We start from the raw sequence: 25,416 nt of genomic DNA on the forward strand, positions 1-25,416 counted from the left end.
CATAGCAGTCATAGGAGGCACTCTGAAAAATTCTCTAGGTCTCAGCTATAGTCCTCCCTGCCCCATTATGTAGCAGCAAACGACTTCCTCTTCACAATCAGAATAAATCCCCTTCAGGCTTTGGTCTAAGGAGCCCCAAATAGCCAGATGTTGGTCATAACCTCCAACTCAGTGGGATTATTATTGTGTCTGCTGGAGGAAGTGCCTCTCCTTTGGGAAGTAAGACCCTAAAATTGTGTGAATAGGTTAAGAGGGGCTGCTCTCATCTCCAGTCTTGCTTTTCAGGCTTGGGAGAAAAATGTTGGTTTTAGACTCGAAACCTATACTGCATCTGGCAGGATAGAACACTGAAAGTCACTCTGAGTCTTCCAAAGAACATTCACTTGGGAGATCTCACTTTGGCACAACAGGATCCGTGGTGTCTTGGGACACAGGTTTGATCCCCGGCCCAGTGCAGTGGGGTTAAGATCCAGCGTTGCCACAGCTGCGGCTTAGGTTGCAACTGCATCTGGGATCTGATCCCTGGCCCAGGAACTCCATATGCCTCGGGGTGGCCAAAAAAGAAAAAAAAAAAAATTACATTCACCGGCCTATCAGGCCAGCTGTGTTGAGGGTGGAGGGTGTGTATGTGTGACAGGTTGTAGTAAGACAGGTGAATTCCCACTGTCACACTACTTTTGCCATGGAATAAGACCTTTGATCAGAAAGAATGTGGAAATCCCGTGGTAATTCTGTAAGCCTGTAGATGGTGGTGTTGGTAGAAATGCTACAAGCAGGGTGGGCAAATCCATACCCAGACCGTCTGTCTGTTCCACTGAGGACAAACTGCTCCATGACAGAGGGGTCCAATGCAATTAACCTGCTTCCCAGTGGCACCTTGTTTTCCCAAGGAAGAATGTCACATACAGGCATTTTAGCCTTGATGAGAGGCTGTGTGTAGTATTAGCTCAGTGTAGCTGCTATCCTTGCAGGTACAGCAACTTTGTATACAGGCCATTAAGCAAATCCTGGGGTGGCTGAGAGGCTGACATTCACAGATGGTTCACTTTGTCCACCTGATTAAGGCGGACGGTTCTTGCTCATGGCCTGTGGTGCACAACCATTGGGGTACAACTATCTTCATGCTGTGTCCATCTCATGAACTCCATCCAAATAACTGTTCTCTGAACCTCTTTGTCACCAACTTCCAATCTGGTTCCTTCCAAGACATTAGCTACTGCCTATGACACTGTATAGGCCTACATCTCTCGGTCGTCTCACAGTCCAGATAAATGTACAGCTTGAAGTTCTGTCTACAAAGATATCCCTTCACCACTAGACTAGTTCTACAGCAGTCCGGGGGGCGCTGTCACTTTATCTTAAAACCAGGTTCCGCTGCTTCTTTCTTTCATAGCTCACAAGACTATAGATGTGGATTGAGGAAGGTGGCAACACAAAAGGAGCAGCCATAAGGATCTGAGCCACCTGCTTGTGCAACTTGCTTCAGGACAGCTGAGCCTGGTATCTTACATACTATTCACATTTAGGGATAGACGCTTCTGGGCACCCGCAGTCTTACTACTCAGCTCACACTGGTCAACTCGGATCACAAGGACATCCAACATCTTACAGATAGTTCAGCAGCAATCCAGGAGCTGCTCTCAAAGAGAGGTTTTTGCTTTTGTTTTTGTTTTTTGACAATATGGCTGTGCTCCCAGACCCTAGAAAGGTCTGTAATTCTCCAGCTGAGCCTCCATGTGGGGTTCGTTTTTGCCCCACTGGATCTGTTGGGTTGACAGAGCCCATGGAGAAGAGCGGTTTGCACCGTTGCTTCCCTTGATGGAGAGCTTTCTCCTGCTCTGACTTCACCACAAACTGGCAGCCTACCAGTTATTTGTAAGTGGGTCAGAGTGGCACACTGAAATGGGGGGTGTGTAGCTTCGAAGATCAGAAAGAGGCACCGTGCCCTGTGCATGGCGTTGTGGAAGGTGATGCAGGGGCAGTGAGGGGTCTTTCATTTTGGAGGGGATCTTGCAACGTGCTCCAAACCACTGAACCTCCAGACACCTGAGAGGAGGTACATTCAGGAATTTTTGCGGGGTTTATATCCACCCTCTGGCATTATTTCCATTCCATCTGTCTGATTTTCCCTCAGTTTCTATCTAGCATGGTATTGCATGTTTTCTTCTTTCATCCAAAAGAGGCTGTTTCTTTACTTCTGTTTCCAGATCTTCAACTCATTTTATCTCTTAGAATTATTTAAAATTGAATCAACAAACATTTGCTGAATGTTGATTATGTGCCAGACATGGGGGTGGGAGACACTTGTCTTAGTTTAACAGAAGAGGGTTCCTGTGTTTGAAGGAGAATGTCAGTGACAACACAGCCAAACAGAGGCTATGGCAGAGATAAGCAGGAGGCATTAGGCGAATATATGGGAGGTGAACTTAACCCAGAGTGGGGGGTGGTCAGGAAGGGCTGCCAGGAGGAGGTGATCTTTAGGCTGAGTTCTAAGGATGAGTGGGGTTCAGGAAGTGATGCCAGGAAGGGGTCAAAAGGGTTTCCAAGCAATGGAGCAGCAGGTGCAAAGCCTGGGATGTGAACGAAGAGCAGCAGCGCCAGTGAGTCCAGCCCCGACAACAGACTCCTTTTGCTTTCAGAGCTGCCTGCCTGGTTCCTACCCATTCTCCACCCAACTTTGGTTTCCATTCCTTCCTAAACAATCACCCAAAAGATTGCCCTTAAGTACACTACGTTTTGCATAAGACCCCTTACTGCTTAGGAACACAGTACTCAGAGTGCTAATTAAATGCAGCTTTAAGCTTTGACCTTTCTTGCTTAAACATCTTATTCTTTCCTCTATCTCTCTGTTATTCTTGACTCTGTAAATAATTATCAATTTCTGATAATAGGAAACAGTCTAGAGGCACAGTATCTTTCATTCTAGTAAAATCATGCCAGTTTCATCAGGAAGCACATATTAATAGGCCTTACCTATCGTTACTATGCAAGTCTTAAAACCTAAGTCCCCAAGGAAGAGGATTTGAAAGAAATTGGAATACAAATTTGATAAAAATGTCATTAAAAATGGGACAGGCTTTCTAAATTGGTCCAGTGCTTTACAGCTTTCCCAAGGGTCATTTTGAAATGACTCCATTGTATGAAAGGCTAAGTTTTCCATTAAATTAAATTAATGTGCGTTCTATTATATAACCTGTGTAAGGATAGGAGCTTGGGGATAGGTGAGTTGAGCGATAAGTACTAAAAAGACCCAAGATACAATCCCTGACTTAAGTAAATTTCTATGTAATAAAGAATTGAGAGAAACATATACAAATTGCTTATTATTTATTTCTAAAGAGAAGAAGCTTAAATACAATTTAATATTATAAAGCCACAGCCCAATAACTTTAAAAGACCCTAGTAATTATATTGCACTTACCTTAATTCTTTTTTATAAATTACTTTAATTAGCACATATGTACTAGCTATATCATCAACAAAGTGGTATAAGCAAAGTGTAGGTTATACATATTTCTGCTTTAGCAGTGACAGCAGAATCCTTATGTCCACCAAAAATATTTTAAAAAATCTAGCTTTAGAAAATTAGAAAATTATGGTGTAAAAATAAGCATATACATCACTACACAGTCATCAGATTATCAACAACAAATTAACTGGCTATCCAGCTAAAATAACACATACCTGGAAAGCAAAAATAGTAGTAAAAACCAGGACCATCTCGGAGCAGTCAGATACGCTCATAAGAAGCTGGCTGATCACCGACTGGAGGCAGTTTCCGTTGGTTGCCTGACAATGTGGGGCAGCGTATCTGTTGCTGGAGAAGCCCATCAAGAAGATATGATGGCCAGGTGACCATGAGCTAGACCGCAGCAATAGGAGGCTCCCCAAACTGCTCTCCTGTTCTTGGGTTCTGCATTCTGCTTAAGACAAGTTCCCAGAAGCTGCTCCAAGGATCTGGCCTTGAAATGCAATATGGTGTTGAGGCTATTGGGATTGGGTACGTGACTGAACCCAGTTAAGGCCTCTATATAAACTTCTAAGATGTGGCAGGTGGGTGTGGAGATCTACTGGTCGTGTGGTCGCCTGATTCAAGCCTTTTAAGTCTCCCTGCCTATTAAACCTGCAACCTACCGGAGCTCCTTGGTGGCCTAGCGGTTAAGGATCTGGCATTGTCACTGCTGCGGCATGAGTTTGATCCCTGGCTGGGGAAATTCTGCATGCCTCGGGCCAAGGGAAAAAACAAAACAAAACCAAAAACCTGCCATCTACCCATCTGGAGTGATCTGCGTTTTTCTTCCACTTTTCCCTGCCCTCTGCATACACGGGGGCACGTTTCAGATTGTATCCAAGAAGCTTCTGAGGAGACGGCAACCCAACATCTAACATCTGTACACATGCACTTTGGGGAGTTTTTCCAACATTACAAACTTGCACAGGAACCAGGTTCCCTGGGAGAAGAGAAGTAGAATGTCAAGTAATTTCTAATAAAACACTGATGTTCAGAGTTCCCTACTGGTTTAGCAGTTAGGATTCAGCGTTTTCACTGCTGTGGTGCAGGTTTGATCCATGGCCTGAGAACTTCTACATGCTGTGGGTGCAGCCAAAAACAACAACACAAACAAAAACCTCACAACACTACTGATTTTCATGTGTGACCACAAATTTTAGCAATTTGACTACTCACTTAGTGGATGTCTAGGAAGCAATGCTTTCTGCAACCTACACCATGGCTCATGGCAATGCCGGATCCCTAAGCCACTGAGCGAGGCCAGGGATCAAACCCGCAACCTCATGGTTCCTGGTTGGATTTGTTAACCACTGAGCCACGACGGGAACTCCGGAAGGGCTTTCGATTTTGGATCAGCTCACGAGGCAATAGCCTCTGTGTCCCCTCAAGAAACACACAACTTCCCATCCACTTGTTTTATGTCAAGTGCCATTTCTCATGGGTGTTATAAGAAGGCAGGCCAGGGATCAAAGCCACGCTTCAGCAGCAACCCAAGCCATGGCAGTGGCAATGCTGGATCCTTAACGCACTGAGCCTCAGGGAACCCCCCAAACCAGCATTCTTAATTCCTTATTCCTTTCTCTTCCTCCAGGAAGTCACCGTACCTGGCTTATAAACGTATTGTCTTTGCCCCAGTCCTCCACCCTCTCCCTCTGGAGAGGAAGCTCTGGGAAAGCAGGGGTTTTCTATGTTTTGGCCTAGAACAGTATCTAGCAAGTATTATGTGCTTATAAATATCTATTAAATGAAGAACAAAATGTCCAAACAAAATATTTTCATCTTTCTTAAAGTAGAAACATGATATTTTGCATTGCAAAATTACAGTATTTAGTTGTCCTTTGAGCACTGCAGTTTCTCCTAATGTTCAGTAAGATTCTCTCCTGCTGGAGGCAGCATGACATGGGGACACGTACAGTCCTAGGGGTGGGCTGGGGTGAGAGTAGGTGGTGGGTGGGTAGAACATTTGACTTTTACCATTAGCTCTGTCACTAATTAGTAATGTCATTTAGGGTGAGTCATTTAACCTCTCATTTCCATCAGGGAAAGTGAGAGACTACTTTCATTTTTTTTCCAAAGAAAAGAAACCCACCAGGCACAAAACCAATACAAATCACTTACCACACACATCAAGAGCTTTCTTCCTTCCAGAGTTCATTGAGGGGACTTTTAGAGTATACATAGGAAAATTTTATTCCACAATCTAATGGATCATTAACAGTTTTTATAGTAAACACAGTGTTAGTAAATGAGATTTTTTCACCCAAATAAAATCACTCTCAATGTTTAAGATGGCATCTTAAAGTCAATTAAACAGGATAGACACAAGTTTTAAAAATTTTCTTGCTATGAATGTGCAGAAAAAAATGTCTAATTTATTTGAGAAAGACAAATTAAGACGATTAATCTTAATCATAATTAGTGATTATGATTAACTAATACATATGGCTAGTTAATAATCATATGTATTTTGAAAGTAGCGTTTGTTTAGGAGTTCCCGTCATGGCTCAGTGGTTAACGAATCCGACTAGGAACCATGAAGTTGCAGGTTCGATCCCTGGCCTTGCTCAGTGGGTTCAGGATCTGGTGTTGCCGTGAGTGTGGTGTAGGTTGCAGATGCAGCTCGGATCCCGCATTGCTATGGTTCTGGCATAGGACGGTGGCTACAGCTCTGATTCGACCCCTAGCCTGGGGAACCTCCATATGCCGTGGGAACAGTCCAAGAAATGGCAAAAAGACAAAAAAATAAAAATAAAATAAATAAAAAATAAGTAAATAAAATAAAAAAGAAAGTAGAGCTTGTTTAGAATACAGTAGTACTTGGTAATGTGCACAAACTACTGAAAATGTATTCACATACTAACTGAAACAAACTATCATTGCATTTTCCCAGCATTCAATTGCAAAACTACCACCAACTCCCCCCACCACAGACACATAAAGAGCAAACCATATTGTCAAGCAAAATATTTTAATTAGTAGGCTGATCATAAATAAATCCACATAAAAGATTTAACAGAATTACAAAGAGTTTTGTGTTTCTTCTGTGGACTCAATTCATAATATGCATTAGTCAACCTCATTCTCTAACTGCGACAAAAAGAGTTGTCATCCAACGATGGAGCACAGTTTATGCAATTCATATTCTGTAGTTACATTTTTACATTTTCTTTACAAATGTAACAGTTATATACATTATATATATATTTTTTTCTATAGTTCATGTTCTGAAACTATTGTTTTTACAGGGAAAATATTGAATTCATTTAATGAATATGAATCATTCCTTGTTAAAAAGTAATTTATATAAACAAGTAACATGGTACCACTGCCTTTTGGCATCTTTTGTCAGAGTTCAAGTCCAGAAATGTTACTTTAATTATAAGAAAAAGGAATTTATCTAATTTTACATCATGACATACCATTCCACAGAGCTACATAGGTTTGCCGGCTTGCAATGAACAGATACTGTACTACTGCACTACTGGAAATGTGTGGAAACCAATTCAAAATATACTTGGTGAAACAGCACTATCATGACCATTAACTTACGGTGAAGAAAACCTGTCCCATTCTTTCTTCTTCTTTACCTGGTGCCAAAGCCTCACACAGGGTGCTACGCTATGCACTGTCTCTTGGAACAACAAATTCCTTCATTTCAAATTTCCTATGTGCTTTTCTGACAGATTATGCTTTACCTCGTTTATAGATCTTTTTCTTCGTATTCAATTTTATTCCACTTCACTTACAAATCTGCTGCTGAACGTGAAGCAAAAACTCATAGTAAGAGAAGGCTGCTTCTGTCCGGTCTTCAATCAAATGTTGAAAAAATTCTGTTTTGGCAGGACTCTCATCTCTGAAAAAGAAAAAAGGGTTAATTATCCAAAAATGCATATTATTAAAAAGAATAGTTATACATTAAAAAAAATTACTTCTACATGGGACCTTATGAAAATAGATGGGGCGTATAATCAAGTAACAGCAGTCTATCACTGGAGGGTATTTTGATTATTATTACTTAAAATTTGCTTTGAAGACAAGCAATTTGACATGGATTGGACAGGAACACACGATTTCATAATTTAGTTACATAAATACTTACTTTACCACGTGAAGAATTGGGCTTAATGGTCTATTGTCTCTAAGCCAAGTTATAAAGGATCTGGCTCTTTCTGATGAAAGTGTGTCTAGTTCTGGAAGATGAGTCTGGTAAAAAATGGAATTAGGAAATTATTTCCTTTCACACAGACTTTAGCAGTAGCACAACGAAATCACGATCGCCACTACCACCAACCAACCACCAGCACTCTATTCCCAGCCCCAAGAGCAGCAAACACACACATGAAATTTACATGATTGACAATTCTGTTCCTATTTTTTCTAAGTCAGATATGTTTAATGATAAGTATGTCACTGATATTTTACCTGAGTACTGTATTTTTTCCAGACAAGTCAATAAAACACACATAATGATTAGCAGGTCACTGGTATTGTGTTACACTTTTATGTTTCTTCTAAAGGAAGTATTCCAATGAAGGGGACTATCACTAACTCCCATATTCACTTAACTTTTCATTATACCCTATTCTAATAGTAGCTTCTTGGAATTCCTGCTGTGGCACACTGGGTTCAGAATCTGACTACAGTGGCTTGGGTCACTGTGGAGGTTCGGGTTTGAGCCCCAGTCGGGCACAGTGGGTTAAGGATCCCGCAACTGTGGTGTAGGTTGCAGCTATGGCCTGGATTCAATCCCTGGCCTGTGAACTTTCTTAATGCTGTGGGTGTGGCCAATTTAATTTTTAAAGAAAGAAAAAAAAAATAGCATTTTTTAGAGAACTTTGTTTCCTCTTGTCTTTAAAATTTAAGGGCAAGGAGTTCCTGTTGTGGCACAGCAGAAACAAATCTGACTAGGAACCATAAGGTTGAGGGTTCGATCCCTGGTCTCACTCAGAGGGTTAAGGATCTGGCATTGCCGTGAGCTGTGGTGTAGGTCACAGATGCGGCTTGGATCCCGCGTTGCTGTGGCTGTGGTGTGTATAGGCTGGCGGCAACAACCCCAATTAGACCCCTAGCCTGGGAACCTCCATATGCGGCGGGTGTGGCCCTAAAAAGATAAAAAGACAAAAAATAAAATAAATTAAAAAAAAAATTAAGGGCAAGGATTTTTAAAGAAGTGTGAATTTGTAAATATATTTAAAAACTATATTTAAGACTATTTTAAAAAGACCTAAAGTCTATTCTTTTATATATATTTATATATAGATATAAATAAAAGTACATTCTTTCTAAGTATATATAGCTACTATATATACAAACACATTTTTGAAAATACAAATGGATATTATGCACACTATTTTCTCTTTTAAGTTGTATTCTTAATACACGCATAGATATTGCTTATTTAACACTATGTGTGACATGAAACCATTTCCATATATATACCTATAGGGTATATTCTTAGGAGTAGATAATTTACTGTGTCAGACACTGTGATTTTAATTTTAACAGATAATGTCAAATGGCCCTCCAAAAGACTGTGTAAATGTAGATAGAGTCCAATCAACAGTATTTGACAGGCCTGTTGACCTATTCCCTCTGCATTACTGCCTATTATCAAATTTAAAAATGTTTACCATCTGGCAAAATTTGATAAATAAATGCTCGGAGTTCCCGTCGTGGCGCAGTGGTTAACGAATCTGACTAGGAACCATGAGGTTGTGGGTTCAATCCCTGGCCTTGCTCAGTGGGTTAAGGATCCGGCGTTGCCATGAGCTGTGGTGCAGGTCGCAGATGCGGCTTGGATTCCATGTTGCTGTGGCTCTGGTACAGGCCGGTGGCTACAGCTCCGATTAGACCCCTAGCCTGAGAACCTCCATATGCTGTGGGTGCGGCCCTAGAAAAGACAAAAAATAAAAAAATAAAAGAAATGCCATATTGTTGTTTTATTTTGTTTTCTTAATTATGAATGAAGCTGCATTTTGTTTTACATGGCCACTACTACCTTTTCACCCCATGAATTTACCTATTCAAATCCTTTCCCCATTTTTCTTTTTCTATTTTTGAGGGAGGGGGTGTCTTTTTCTTAAAAATTTGTAAGAGAACTTATCTTAAACAAATAAGCCCCTTTTCTAGTCATGAGTTACCGATTATCTTCCAATTTTGTTGTACGTCATTTGGGTTTATTTAAACAGAAATGTTATATTTTTGTGCTCGGATTTTCTAATCTCCACCAATGACTTACAAAGACCTTACCCATTGTAATATAATAAAGATTACGTTACTGGTATTCTATTTTTTGTAGTGATTCGAAACACAAGCTTTACCACATTCTGTTTTTCATGAACTATATCTACTTCTGAATTCTATTCTGTTCCACCGACATATTTACTGTGCCAATATCACAGTTCTTAAATAACTACGGCCTTAAAACAAAGTTTATTACTTTATTTAGTAGGATTTATTTTTCATATGCTTTTTCCTCTTTTCTAACATTATTTTCTATTTTCAAAATTTTCCTTATTATCCTCATTTGGCGAGTCTTAGAAGTGAACTCTGGGATTAATGCATCAAATTAAGAAAAACAAACAAATGAAAAGTGAATGTTTTAAGAATTCCATTGACTTTATATTAATTTTAAGAGAAAGGACATATTTACAACACCCAAGAACAAGGAAGTCTTTTCCACTAACTAAGTTTAGAGATCTGCTTTCTGAGTCATTATCTCTTTGGTAGTAACACATACGGTTTGAAGCCTACTGAAACAATCATGTTTATCACCAGCAAAATAATTTAGAGAAGTTAAAGTTGTTGGAAACCAATTTGGCAGTTCCTCAAAGAGTTAAACTTAGAGTTACCACATGACCCAGCCAGTCTACACCTAGTTATACATCCGCAAAAACTTGAAAACATATGTTCACACAAGCACTTACGCATGAATTGTTCATAGTAGCGCTACTCACAACAGCCCCAGAGTAGAAATAACCCCAATGTCCATGAATGAATGACTGGATCAACAAAATATGGTATAAATACACACAATGGAGTACTATTTAGTCGTAAAAATGAAGTATCCATACATATTACAACATGAATGAACCGTGCAAACACTGGAGAAGAAAAAGAAGTCAAACACAAAAGGCCATGCATTGTGCGATACATGAATTGTCCAGAATAGGCAGATCCACAGCGAGAGGAGAGCAGTTAGTGGTTGCCAGGGGAAAGCAGAAAGGAAAAACTGGCGATATAGGTTTTCTTTCTGGGGTGAGAGAAATGCTATGAAATTAGATACTGGAAACGGTTGTACAACACTGAAAATACACAAAAAATGAATGCATTGTACACTTTAAAATGGTTTAAATGATGACTCATGTGAATTCTCACAAAAAAATGTGAAACAAATCCACTGACCATTTTCTGTGGTATTGACGCAAAGTTAGGATACCCAAGCACGTCCTCTATGAAGTTATTGTCACAGCCTTTTCCAATCCAAATGTAAAAAACCTAAAAACAAAAGACAACAAAAAATTAAAACTCCCTGGTCAGAAACCCATTATAGCTCATTTTATCCAAATGACCAAGCATTAAAGAGGTAAAGTGTACTAACTCAAAGCAGCCAGGAACAAAGGCAAAAGTAAAAGGGAAATCGGAAACGGGTGTATTTGGAATCTATACTCAGCAATCTGAAGCGGTCATCATCTTCTCTGCTTACATTTCATGGCTTCTGATAAAATACATCCCACCGTCTTCCTCACTCTTTTCCCAACAGGAATATAATGCTTCAACTCGGATAACTGACTCATGTTTCCTATCCACCAGTTCTCTGTACTGTAACTAAAGCCTCACCCCACTCCATTCTGTGGCCATTAGAATCCTTTTTCTGCTCATATGAAGCCATCTTGCCCATCTGACCCCCTTCACCACCATCCTGTCCAATGACCTCTTCTAAACTCCTAATCATTAATGGCATTCCAGACAATAGATCAAGCTGGGCTAGATAAATTCTTGGGGTCCCTTTGCATCTTTTTTTGATTCTGGATGATAAAATCCTTCAGAATCGGAATGTATCTCTTTACTTCTCTTAAATAAATTGACTTCCTGTGCCAGTTACTAATTATTGCCTGAGTTCTGGGTCCACCTTTCATTGCCTGATCTGTGGTGACAGAGCTGGACCCTGTGTTTCTCCTTCTGCCAGTGGGAAGTGTTAAGCTTTGTCAGGAGAGGGTGCTTACAGAGCCACAGTCCATAAGGAAAGCACCTTCTCTTGTCAGTTTTTCTGCAGACAATTTTTGAAGCGGGGGCTGAGGTACAACCCTGTCGTTAACGTGTATTGCACCCTGAAAAGGAAAAGATGGAATGTCAGTGAGCTTACATTACTATCATCACAGGGTGGAGCTCTTTATGAAACTGAAAAATGACCCTTGAGAATTCTGTAGGATGCGAAAATATCACAGTTGACTTTTGAATAATATGGGTTTGAACTACATGAGTCGACCTATGCAGGTTTTTCCATAAATACTACCATGCAACACGATCTGCAGTTGGTTGAATCCGTGGATATGGAACAGAGGATACAGTGGGCTGATTATAAAGTTACGCACAGATTTTCAATTGCACAGAGCCTGGTGTCCCTACTCCCCCACATTGTTTAAGGGCCAACTATACTGAAAATACACTGGCTCCTTGGCTATAGAAGCAAGATGCTCAAATGTATTCAAATTTAAAAGATAAAAACATGAATATGTAAAATGCTCTCTTTCCTTCCCTTCTGGGATTGAGATATATTAAAAGCAGGACTACTAAATCTGCTACAAAGGACTTCTTTACATTTCTCTAGTAACAAATTATAGAGAAGATTCCAAAGAGTAGCGTTTTAACACAGGAAGAAAAAAGACATTACATATGTGCATATTAAAAATACTGTTGGATACCAGATTTATTTACAACAATATAATCAAAGTTGCCCTATGATTGTGTCAGAAACAGTCAAAATCTTCAAAATGGAAATGCCCACTCTATAATACGGCTTAAGAGTAGATGGTGTAACCAAACCCACGAGAGGAACTACTTCTCATATGAAATTAGTTTTGGAAATCCCATAAATGTAACAGTATCTACCAGTCCGCTGTCCAATCAAATCCATACCTAGTGTCCTTATTTAATGTATCATTACCACAGGGGAGAAACAGATGGAAGAAACTGTTAATACTACCTTAGCTGTAGAATAAAGATACCAAATATATCTATTTATTTTTTTCTTTTTTTTTTTTTTTTTGGCTGCTCTGCAGCATACGGAGCTCCCAGGACACGTGACCCAAGCCACAACTCCAGCAACATTGGATCCTTAACCCGCTGTGCGGGGCTGGGGATTGAACCTTGAACCTGCATCCCAATGCTTCCAAGATGTTGTCCATCCTATTGCGTCACAGCGGGAAGTCCTTGTTTTTTGTCTTTTTAGGGCCACATCCACGGCATAAGGAAGTTCCCAGGCCAGGGGTCCAATCGGAGCTGCAGCTGCTGGCCTATGCCACAGCCACAGCAACACAGGATCCTTAACCTACTGGGTGAGGCGAGGGATGGAATCCACATCCTCACAGACACTACGTCAAGTTTTTTTTTTTTTTTTTTTTTTTTGTCTTTTTGCATTTTTCTAGGGCCACTCCCACGGAATATGGAGGTTCCCAGGCTAGGGGTCTAATTGGAGCTGTAGCCACCGGCCTACACCAGAGCCACAGCGACATGGGATCCTAGCCGCATCTGCAACCTACACCACAGCTCACGGCAACGCCAGATCCTTAACCCACTGAGCAAGGGCAGGGATCGAACCCGCAACCTCATGGTTCCTAGTCGGATTCGTTAACCACTGCGCCACGACGGGAACTCCTATGTCAAGTTCTTAACCAGCTGAGCCACAATGGAAACTACCCCCAAATATATTTAAAAGAAATCATACCTCATCTGTCAATCTGTCTATCCTGTATAAGTTGGGATGAATCATCTTCATTAGATGAACAAGTGGCTGACACTTTATCTGACACATGGCATATACACGATCATCCAGGCGTGTGCTTGTACCAGTTCTAAATGCTTTCTATGTGGAAAAATGATACACACTTTTTTCAGTAAAACATAAATACATATACCATCATTCATGGGAAAAGCATGGCCTTCAAACCAGACAGACATGGGTTCAATTTCTGGCTCTGAAAAGGTACTTAGTTTCTCAAAGCTACGTTGTCATAAGAAAAACAGGGAAAATAATACTCCCCTCTCGAGGCTGCTGTATGTATAACAGCTGTTACGGTGCCTGAGACTTAGAAAGATGTTCAATGAACAAGTAGCCCCTTTCCTTAGAGTCTCTTTCCAGGGGCACATACTAAGAGTGTGCAGTATACACACCCTGATTCAAGATGCTCCCACACAGTACACTGAGAACATGCAGTTTTGCCAGAGTCATGGTGTGTTTGAACACCTTCATTTTCCACTCATCTTTTCCTGTTCTTCAAAACTCTTCCAAAGCTAAGCTCCCTAACTGTCTAATGAAATATTTTAAACCCCTCAGAAAATCTAGATTTCATTTCTACCTATGTATCGAAAATTTCAAAAGACTTTATTAAATGTAACAGTGTATAGAGAACTACCTGTTTGAGAAGGGCCAAAACATAGAGAGGGAACAACTTGAGGGAGGTGGGTGCTATCAACCCAGAGTGCTGTAAATTTGAGACAGTTGAGCCGTATGCAGATAATGAGTCCACCACAGCATTCACCAAGGCATCTCTTGCATCTGACAGACTTGATGAAATTGATCGATCCACAGCTATAAATCAACCAAAATGAAAAGGTATTTACCCATTAGATGTCAATGAATACTATAAGAGATAAAATTTACATGCACTAGAGTTCCCACTGTGGTACAGAGGTAATGAATCCGACCAGTATCCATGAGGATATGGGTTCAATCCCTGGCCTTGCTCAGCTGGTCAGCGATCTGCCATTGCCATGAGCTATGGTGTAGGTCGCAGACAAGGCTCAGATCCCCGTTGCTGTGGCCATGGTGTAGGCCGGCAGCTGCAGCTCTGATTGGACTCCTAGACTGGGAACTTCCATATGCCCCAAGTGTGGCCCTAAAAAGCAAAAAAAAAAAAAAAATTTACATGCACTGTTTAAGAAACCAACAGATATTCCATTATTAGGTTAGAAAAACACATTTCACTTGCTCCCTTATTTTTTTTTTTTTATTTTTTATTTTTTTGCTTTTTATGGCCGCACCTTCGGCATATGGAATTTTAGGCTAGGGGTTGAATCGGCCACAGCAATGTGAGATCCAAGCTGACAGCTCATGGCAATGCCGGATCCTTAACTCACTAAGTGGGCCAGGGATCAAAGCCATGTCCTCATGGATACTAGCTGCGTTCATTACCGCTGAACCACAACAGGAACTCCTGCTTCCTCATTTTAAAAGTATCTTCTCATTTCACAATTTTTTTGGAACTAATAAATCTGACAATCAGAAGGAATCTAGGTTGTTTTGGACCTTTTTGTTAAGTGTGAATACACTTAACTGCTATTGATATTATAGAATGTTTATCATCAATCTACTGAGAAAGCTGAGGATTTTTCATTAAACAGAAGTCATATGTGTAAAGTATGATTCTTTTCTGCATAAACAATGTAAGTTCTGTAATCTGAATTATCCCTTATGATCCCCTATTATCTCTGTCAAAGCATTTCTAGGTCAACAAAAAAAGAGGGCAAAATAAACGTAGGTTCTCATACAGACACTAAAGAGCCAGAAGTCAGTATACAGGTACATATTTATTCCAATAGAGATAACCTATACATATGCCAAAGTATTGAAAATAAAGTTATACTGAAAAGCAGTTATGGTATAATTAATTTGAAATAAAGATATAAAATGATAATTAAAATATTGAGATCCTTTAGTAAATACTATTCTACTTTATCCCAAAATGAGTAATAATGTTATTTTTCTCCAGGACTACATAGAAAATAACAAGGTTCATTTTATAGCTACATTCATCTAAAAGGCAAATTCATTCAAGACACTTGGTGTTCTATTAATTCTCCAGAGGATTTTTTTTTAACTTACGCAGAGTGAAATTTACTTTTTTGAGTTCTGTCGTGGTTACATGTTAAAATGCACAGCCAAGCAATCATTGCCACAATCAAGATACACAAAAGTTTCAGCATCCCAAAAGTATTCCCTGGTGTTGCACCTTTATAATAAAATCCTCCCCCTGCCACCAACCCTGTTAATCACTTCATTCCTATAATTTCTACTTTCCCTGAATGTCATATAAGTGGCATCACAGGTATGCAGCCTTTTGAGTCTAGCTTCTTTCAACTAGCATGCCTTTGAGAGTCATCCACGTCAGTTTCCATAGCAACGGTTCATTCCTTTGTGTTGCGGAATGGATTCCATTGTATGGATATACCGGTTTGTTCATGCATTCACCAGCTGAAGGACATTTGAGTTGTTACCAATTATTAGTGATTATGAATCCCATGAGTTTTTTTTTTAATTTTTAGCCTACCCTGCATCACATGGAGTTCCTGGGTCAGGGATCAGATCTGTGCTGCAGTGTGACCTACACCACATCTGCGGCAACGCCAGATCCCTTAACCTACTGCTCCGGGGTCAGGGATCAAACTCAGGACCTGGCACTGCAGAGACACCACCAATTTCATTGCACTACAGCAGGAACTCCAGCGATTTTTTAAACTAAAGAATTAAAGCTCCCATCATGGCTCAGTGGAAACGAATCCAATTAGGAACCATGAGGTTGGGGGTTTGATCCCTGGCCTCACTCAGTGGGTTAAGGATCTGGTGCTGCCATGAGCTGTGGTGCAGGTAGCAGATGCAGCTTGGATCTGGCATTGCTGTGGCTCTGGCATAGGCCAGCAGCTGTAGCTCCTATTCAACCCCTAGCCTGGGAACCTCCATATGCTGTGGGTGTGGCCCTAAAAAGCCAAAAAAAAAAAAAAAAAAAAAAGAATTAAATAAGAAATATACAGGAGTCCAATTCACACTGCCACAAACAAAAATGTAAAACATATATACTTTTTAAATAAGGGATTTCTGGGGTTAAAAAAAACACCCAGACTTCAGTTTTTAGGATAGAAAAACAGATTTCACCAGTTCCACTTTTTGACTCACCCATGTTTGCCAGAAGGCAGATGGCAGCTTGTACATCCACTCCTGCATACACATCTGCTAGTGAACTGACCACTGGCAAGCAAAGTGTATGCACTCTGATTCTCCGCTCACCTGGTGAAAGGATGAATCCATGTCATTGCAACACACATTAGACCAAGAAAGAAATAAAACAAATCATCACTATTAAATCACCAATAGGATTTTGGAATGTAAAAGCAAAGTTTTAAAAAAGAACATGTTTTAAAGAAAATTAAACACTCTCCAAATTTGAACACAGCCTATGAACATATCCTATATTTTGTATATTGCTGAACATTAGGTTCTGGGTTATCTTAATATCACCCCCTCTAAATTACATGCAACACAGTAAAATGTCAGAAAACTTAAGACTGTGAAATAACAAACCAGGTCTTAAGTGCCATGCAGAATTTCTTATGTTATTGGGGAAAAAATAATGTTCAGGATGACACAGATTTAGTGTGGGTTATCTTGATAGTATGATCCTGGGAACACAAATCTTCCAAAGTCAAAAAAGACACTCTTTAAAGATTCAAAGGTGATTTAAAAAAAAAAAAAAAAAACCAGAACATAGTGTCAAGTAGCTACTATAAATTCTATCACTTCCTAATGTGTATGCATTCTTTCTCTCCATTCTCCCAGCATATGAAAGGAGTGGAGAATTACTGCTGCAGGTTCCATTTCATTTCTGCTAACATCACCTTTGCTTGATGTATACAACAGGGCTGTTTGAAAGCACACCAAGGAAGTATCTGTCAAACTTTCTTCAATTGACAGCTGTACTGCAAATCCAGCATCAGGATTGATGTTGGCAAGGGATAACAAATCAGTGGACCGGACAAAGAAGTTTCCATGAAAAGTGTGCATTGAAAGACCTAGGGAAGAGAAAACTTGTTATAAAAGATGAGGTAATAGCAGTACTCCTACCTTGGGCTAAAGCTACTTTTTAAGATTAAAATTACGGTGTTCCTAGGTGGCCTAGCAGGTTAAGGATCCGGCATTGCTGCCGCTGTGGTGTGGATTCGACTCCTGGCCCAGGGAATTTCCATATGCAGTGGGTGCAGTCAAAAATAAATAAACAGATAATAAAAAGTTTGTTTAATAAAATAAAATAAAAATATATCTAGCTTTGAATCAAAAGGATAATTGGGCATTACAATGGATTGTTAACTGAGGTTTCAAAATATCACTTCCAAAAAGTCAATGCAGTTTATATAAAGGGAGACTATATATTTAACTTGTGTGGACAACTAGTCTTATAATATTTTCTTTTAGGTAACTTGAAGTTGGATGAAGATCTAATGTACAGATTTAAACAAATGAAGGTTACTGTATAACTTACTTAAAAAGGCAACTAAGGGATGAAAATCCTTCCAACACACATTCACATTAAATGGAGATATTGTAAACTGAATACCATGTGAATGACCAGGAAGGCAAACATTCTGAATTTGGCAATTTTCACCTAAGAGCTTCCCTATTCCTCAAATTCTTCTGAAATCATTCCAATAGGGGCTTTCTTTTAGGTTCTTCCTAATAAGCAAATCCTTATCTTTGTCTACTTATTCAAATAACTTAAGAAATACGGCAATGATTAATAACTATATTGAAAATAGGATACAGCTAACCGGATGAAGCAGAAAATCATTATTATAGGTAGTCGCAGATAGTCAAAATTTAAGTGCTTATTAATTTTGACAAAAGTATATGATATGAAGCATAACTGTTATAATTTCGTACCTTTAGTACACCTTATTCTCATAACAGCTTCAAATCCAATCTTTCTTGTGAGATATCGTTTCAGATCTTTTTGTAACTTTTCTGCTTGTGAAGGATTGTGGGTACAGTGGAAAGATGGGTAATAGTAGATGCACCCTGCAGAATACTTGGACATGCAAGCTTTAGAGAGAAATATAAAAACTATTAGCTACAGAAACAATATTCCACTTGTCAAACAGTAACGCAGATTCTATATTACGAAGACATTTAAGTCATAATGAAAAAAAGCCAAAGCTGTCAAAATGGGGATAACATAAATCTGAGAAACAAACACCTGTAAAATATAATATACAGTAGAGTTTACTGTTGAGCAGAATGGTAAGGGAGTTATATTAAACACAAACAAACAAACAAAAACCCATAACCACAGTTTGTATTTGTATAGTGCTTTAAAGTTCACTGGTAATTTTCATAGACATTATCTAATTCACATGTCTTTCTCCCCAAACTATTAAGAATACTTAGTAAAGAGTTTTTATTAATTATATGCTAAAAATGTTTACATAAAGAGATAAACACAATGATATCTCCTTACCTAGAGAAGCGAGATCGGAATACTGTGAACTTAAAAGGAACAGATCCACTGCAGTCTGCTGCCCTGAGCAATCTAAAGCGAGTTTCTTATAAAAATCTGTTGCAGGGCCAAGATGTTGTACAACCTAAGTCAACAGGTCATAAAGTAAGAGCTAGAAACCTTGAATTATGCATATATTTCTATCTGTTACAATAAGGAAGAAGCTATCCTTTGTCCTCTTTCAAACTAGAGTTTTCTAAAATGAGTAGGCACAGATGTCCTAAAATAATAATAAATTTTTTGTCTTTTTAGGGCTAGGAAGTTTCCAGGCTAGGGGTTGAACTGGACCCACAGCTACTGGCCTATGCTAGAGCCAGAGCAATGCCAGATCCAAGCCATGTCTGAGACCTACACCACAGCTCATAGCAACGTGGGATCCTTAACCCACTGATCGAAGCCAGGGACTGAATCAGCGTCCTCGTGGATACTAGTCGGATTCTTAATCTGCTGAGCCATAATGGGAATGACAATGTTTTACATAAAGTACTTAACCCTCATAATAACATGTATCTCCTAGTGTTATCAACATTTTACAGAGGAGGAAACTGAGGCCAAAAAAACATGTAAACTTGACCAATTACATAGCTATTGACTGGTAGATGTTGGGATATAAACCCAAGAAGTCTGGCTCCAGAGTGCTGTTACCTGTTATTATAAGATAACTATTATACAACAACATGAAAGAGTAATAGATTAAGGAAAGTTTTTCCTGTTGGTATGAGGAGACTTGAGCTGAGCAGGTGGCACTGGGGAAGAGTTAAGAATGCAAGAGCAGGAGTTCTCTTGTGGCACAGTGGGTTATGGATCTAGTATTGTCACTGCAGAGGTTCAGGTCGCTGCTATGGCATGGGTTTGATCCCTGGCCTGGCAACTTTCACATGCCATGGATGTGGCCAAAAAAGAAAAGAAGAAGAAGAAAAAACAAAAAAAAAAAAAAAGCAGGAGCAGAGTTTCAAGTTCTTAATTACTATGCTATATTGCACAACAAAAATTTTCAATCTTCTTAACTACAGTGTGTGATTATTACATTAGAGTTTAAAACAGAACAGATACTTAAGGTTTTGAATCCCAGTCAGATAGAGAATATTTCTGGAAGTTAAATGAGAAAAAAATAAACAAACCCCAAACTGAATCAAAGAATCAGCAAACACTTTTCTCTGTTTAAAACAACTCAGTATTCCGTAATGGATTACAATGGATCAATGAACTAAAATGTTAGCTGTAATTGTTGATGAGTTAAAAAATACACTCGTCCTGATTTATTTTGAAATTAGTTTCTTTCTCTTAATTTCTATAAAAAGGAAAATACGGTGCTATTCTCTAGCAAAGTGGTGAAGAATAAAAAAGCAACAATCCTTACTGATGACTAGAGGATGAGAATCCTTAAGGGTACAGGTTGTTAAAACCCCCAATGAGTAAAACACAATAATAATTTAAATACAGCATATAGCCATTGATCCAATAATTTTACTTCTAGGAATTTATCCCTAAGGAAAAACTGAGTATGTGGCTAAAGATTTCTGAGACTATTAAAACTGTTTAATTCATGCTCATAACTAGTTGCAATGGTGTTTTCTTATACATAAATTGAGGTCAGACAAAACTTATGTAAAGAACAGAAATGACTGTTCTAGCTCATTTATCATCTGCAATAAAGGAATAAAATACCCTGACCAAACCTTCATGCAAAAGTCAAGTAATATTCAGCCTCACTTTCTTTTAATAGTGAAAACATTGGTGACAACTATTCACCAATTAATTGCTAGGAGGTAATTAATTACATCAAGTTTCCCAGGTTTATATATACACACATATATATATACACACACATATATATACATATATATACACACACATATATATACATATATATATATATACAGGTGTATATATATATACACACACATATATATACGTGTGTGTGTATATATATATATACACACACACACAGGTGTGTATATATATATATATATATATATATATATATATATATATATATACACACATATGATGTCCAATTATGCTTATTTGAATTTGTTTAACTAAATGATATCTTGACGGTGAGATAACAGATGATTTATATTTGTTTCCACTTTCTAAGTTTTATACCATGATTTATATTACCTCTATAATATTTAATATGTGCATGATAAACTATCTCAGATTTAGTTATTATCACTCGTGAAACAGAAAAGAGCACTGGAGTCAGAAAATCAAGTCATATCTTTACCATTAAATAGTTACTTAACCTTTGTTTAATCTGTTTCCTCATCTGTAAAATAAAAAGGTTAAAGCAGATAATTTCTAAATTTCTATGACACGTAAACAAAGTAAAAAGATAATGTGAGTTACTCTCTCACCAGTTTTTTTTTTAATATTAATGAAGTAGAAAAATAGAATAACAAATAATCACAGTCGATAGAGGCAGAAGACATCATCTTGAAGATGACAGAAATTAATATAAAATACCTTTGTGCTTGATCTCTGATTAGGATCTTCTCTGGATTGCAGAAGTCCTGCCCCCAAGGAAGGTAACTGTGTCTGAAATACAGACACACGGCCACCTGTTGGAGACATTAATTTAAAGGCAGCCTGAAGCGCAGGACCCAGGGCACTGTGTGTTTCTCTTGTATTGATGAACATATTTGGCAATGCATTCAATAAATCTTTTATAAGCTGGGAAAACAAAGATTAAAAGTTGAATTACTGAGAAGGGCAAGGCAATATTCTTCCTTAAAACATTTCAGAATATATAGTATGTTGCATTATATTTTAGAGGACAGTAAAACTGAGTAAACAAATAGGCTAGCTACATTGTTTACTGCAATGTTAATATACACCACGTAAACACATGGTCAGTATTTTAGTTATAAGCTGAAGTAACAAATTCTTTAATACATGAAGAAAAAAAATCAACTTACCTCTTTACTTTCATACAGATTCACAAGTAAGCTATCCGGTGTAGGTAGAAAAACATCTATAGGGAAAACATATATTTTAACCAAAAGATAAATTAAGTCAAAAGAATTTAGAATTAAAAAAATCTTGTTTTCCTAAGGCCATACATGTAATGGGTACCATAATACTGCTTAATTAAATATATATACTCTGTATGTATTATGTGTGTGTGTGTGTGTGCGTGCGCTTGAGCATCTACATGTACACACACAGGTGTAAAATATTTAGAATTAAGTATATTCCAGGAAAACAATTATTCTAAAACAAATATCAAAATGAGCCAGATTACCCTTATGAAAGATGGACTGTAAAATAAAGTGGTCTTAATTTCAAAATTCTGTAGTTAAAAACTTTTATTTTATTCACTGCTTACCATCTATATCAGACACAATCAACATCTGAGGCTGTGATAATCCTTCTTGTAAATTATAGAAATGAATAGTGCTATCAAAGGTCATGAATCCTATTCTTGTTCGTGAATCTCCAGGAAGCCTAAAGACAGAAACGAAAATTTTAAATTCAAAGTTCTGGAGTTCCCATTGTGGTACAGAGGTAAGGAACGCAACTAGTATCCATGAACAGCAGGTTTGATTCCTGGCATTGCCGTGAGCTGTGGTGTAGGTGGCAGATGTAGCTTGGATCCCATGTGGCCAGAAGCTGCAAGCTCTGATTTGACCCCTGCCTGGGAACTTCCATATGTCTCACATGTGGCCCTAAAAAAGCTAAATAAATACATAAATTCAAAGTGCTAAGTAACTTTTTATTTTTTAAAAAAATAACATAGTAAACTAAGTCTAAGAAAAATTGTATATGCTTTTTATAGAGGACAAAAATGTTATTCTTATCTAAATAAATACATATCAGAGAAGAGTAAGTATAAAACATTCCATTTTCAGATGAAACCACTGACATGCTTAGAGTTAGACTGATGCAGAACAGACTTTTAATGCAAAATTTTAAATAAAAACCACATTTAGGGACACTGAGGCATTTTATCACTAATCTTTTAAAAATTTTCTGCTGGAACTTGGTATTCAAAAGTCAATGATACAGCAAATTTGAATAAATTACCATTTAAAAGCCTATCAAGCTTTCCTTATTAATAAGAGGGATGCCTTATCTGACAAAACTATATTTCTAAGTATCAGCAACTATGTTAACTGCAGTTATGTAATGTATTGTTTTGGCAATGTTTTAAAAATATTTCTGAATATTTTAGGATGTTGAAATAGTGTGCATCCAAGCAAGAAACCTTGTAACTATTATGAATGATCGATCAGGCTACTCAGAGTCTGCAAGCTAGGTCAAAAAACATTTCAGAGAACAGAGTGCAACAAGTTAGGTGGGTATTCAGTTTACCAATACTGGGCAAGATTTATGTTGTTTATATAGACAAATTTCTTCACTTCTTTGAGATTTCTAAAGTCACTGAGTATTAGGGTCGCTTGTTATCAACCACAGTGGAGACTCCTTCCTTACCTATTCCACCCCAAGGCCAAAATACACAGAGTTGAGCTAGAATGGCTCTAGCTTCAAATTCCTCAATCTCAAAGTCACATCCATCGCCTTTTCCAAAAACATGACACTATCTTATTGCGATCCTATCACCTTTACCTTTTTTAAACTTTCCTAACAGTGTATTTTCATCATAATCAAATATACATGTATTTTAAAGCTATTTTTCATTCCCAATTTTAACCTTCTGATTTTGCAGTCTATTTCATTTGCAAATAGGTCACATATCTTTATCAGACTGACTCCTGTTTCTAGGGCTACATCTTCATCCTCTTCCAGCAAGTGAACTCTTCAGTCATTATTTCTGATGGATGTCAGAGTAGAAAAAGAAATGCACAAACAACTTTGTTTTCCAGAGATTTGGAAGGTGTCTTTTTTTTTTTTTTTTTTTTTAAGTTAGCTAAAGGTCTCCATGACTAATATTCGTAGACACAGTCAGAAATTAGAGCCAAGGATAAGCAACCATCCTACACTGTTTCCACTTCCAAAAGAAGCTCATTTCTAATGTACCACGACAATTTCCGGCTTCCTGAAATATTCAGCACAAAAATCAATTCCCTCTTTCTCTTTATCTAATGGCTCATTTTTTCTATAGCACATCTGAAATTCTCTTATGAAAAACTCCTTCCTCAGGCATAAATTACAGCTGGATTTCTCTCATCCAGTTTCTTGATACACTGGCTAAGTCAAATTTTCTGGCCTCTAGTGCTCAGATCTGCCAAGTCAGAGGGATAGTTAGATGAGATTTAAATTCCTTCTTAAGTATTAAAACTTATATGACTGAGATTCAGATATCAAGTCATAAATCATAATAATCTAAGTGGCAGGATCTTTATTATTTTAAAGTAGATAGAACATAGTGATAAATGAAATCAAACTTAATAAAAACTAACTCCACAAATTGCCAATAAACACTTCACAGTTAAATACATTTATAAATCAACACACACACACACACACACACACACACACACACACACACATACTATAAGTGGAAAAATTCTTACTTGTCTAGATTTTCTAACAGTGACTGGCACAAAATTGTCAAATATCCAGCCTCCACTGCATTATGAGACACATCTAAAACAAACAAGTAAACTGCGGGTTGAGGAGGACGAAGCTGAAAAGAATAGAAATGATGTAACTAAATACTAGGTATAACTTATTCTTTTTATATCACAATTACTACTATATATTGACTGAGTATATTATAAAATATATATATATATATACAGATAGCATTGATGTTTTCTAAGATCTTATTTGCTAATGAAAATGATGTACCTTTTTAACTTTTGTTCTTTTAAAGTTGGTTGTGGATTAAGCATGCTTAGGCAGTAATTACACAGCAATGGTTAAGCAGATGGGCTAAATGTCATCCTGATAGTGCTGGCTGAGATATCTCTCCAAGAAAAATAAAGCTTATTTATTATTTATTTAATATTAACCACTATATCCCTACTGTACTCCTAAAATCATTTTTTTATACTTGAAACCACTAGTATTGTTGGGTCACCTGGTGGCAACTGAATGCCAAAGATTATGTGCTATGTGTAGAGAAAGTCCTTGTGATGGCATTCCAAGTATGCTATGTCTTTATGTATTAGAGATATCTAATGAAGTATTCATGGGTTAAATGATATGATGCTGGGGTGAGTATTTAATAAGCCCCAGGGTGGGGGGAGGGGAGGAAGGACTGAGGTAGGCTGGGGCTGGATGAAATACATTGAGCAAAATGTTGATAATTACCAAAGCCTGGTGATGGGTTAAGGATGGCTCATTACACCACCTTCTCTTCTCTGAAGTACACTTACAAATTACTGTTATAAAAGTTAAAATAAGGGAAATACAGAGTCTTTTTAAGAAGATATTCCAACTAAGACTCATATG

The 25,416-nt window shown here is 38.0% G+C and overlaps 1 protein-coding gene across 6 annotated transcripts in view; it reads right to left on the reverse strand.

Moving 5' to 3' along the window:
- Positions 1 to 6,462: 6,462 nt before the first annotated feature.
- SEC24B (SEC24 homolog B, COPII coat complex component) overlaps positions 6,463 to 25,416 on the reverse strand; it is a 92,825-nt gene continuing 73,871 nt past the window's right edge. For all 6 annotated transcript variants that reach the window (XM_021101682.2, XM_021101681.2, XM_021101680.2 and 3 more), the window contains 14 exons: positions 24,534 to 24,646; positions 22,385 to 22,503; positions 21,975 to 22,030; positions 21,523 to 21,729; positions 19,015 to 19,138; positions 18,441 to 18,599; positions 17,402 to 17,575; positions 16,683 to 16,793; positions 14,146 to 14,321; positions 13,458 to 13,595; positions 11,737 to 11,841; positions 10,916 to 11,008; positions 7,611 to 7,714; positions 6,463 to 7,364 (listed from right to left, as the gene is read on the reverse strand). In XM_021101682.2, coding sequence (XP_020957341.2) covers positions 7,250 to 7,364; positions 7,611 to 7,714; positions 10,916 to 11,008; positions 11,737 to 11,841; positions 13,458 to 13,595; positions 14,146 to 14,321; positions 16,683 to 16,793; positions 17,402 to 17,575; positions 18,441 to 18,599; positions 19,015 to 19,138; positions 21,523 to 21,729; positions 21,975 to 22,030; positions 22,385 to 22,503; positions 24,534 to 24,646 — 1,794 coding nt within the window. In that variant the 3' untranslated portion in view covers positions 6,463 to 7,249. The remainder of the gene's footprint in view (positions 7,365 to 7,610; positions 7,715 to 10,915; positions 11,009 to 11,736; positions 11,842 to 13,457; positions 13,596 to 14,145; positions 14,322 to 16,682; positions 16,794 to 17,401; positions 17,576 to 18,440; positions 18,600 to 19,014; positions 19,139 to 21,522; positions 21,730 to 21,974; positions 22,031 to 22,384; positions 22,504 to 24,533; positions 24,647 to 25,416) is intronic.

Source organism: Sus scrofa, chromosome 8 (assembly GCF_054392235.1).
Source record: "Sus scrofa isolate SSC_HxYL_T2T_F1_AM1 chromosome 8, Sscrofa_HxYL_maternal_Yorkshire_Landrace_v2.0, whole genome shotgun sequence".
In the NCBI taxonomy this organism is placed as follows: Eukaryota; Metazoa; Chordata; class Mammalia; order Artiodactyla; family Suidae; genus Sus; species Sus scrofa.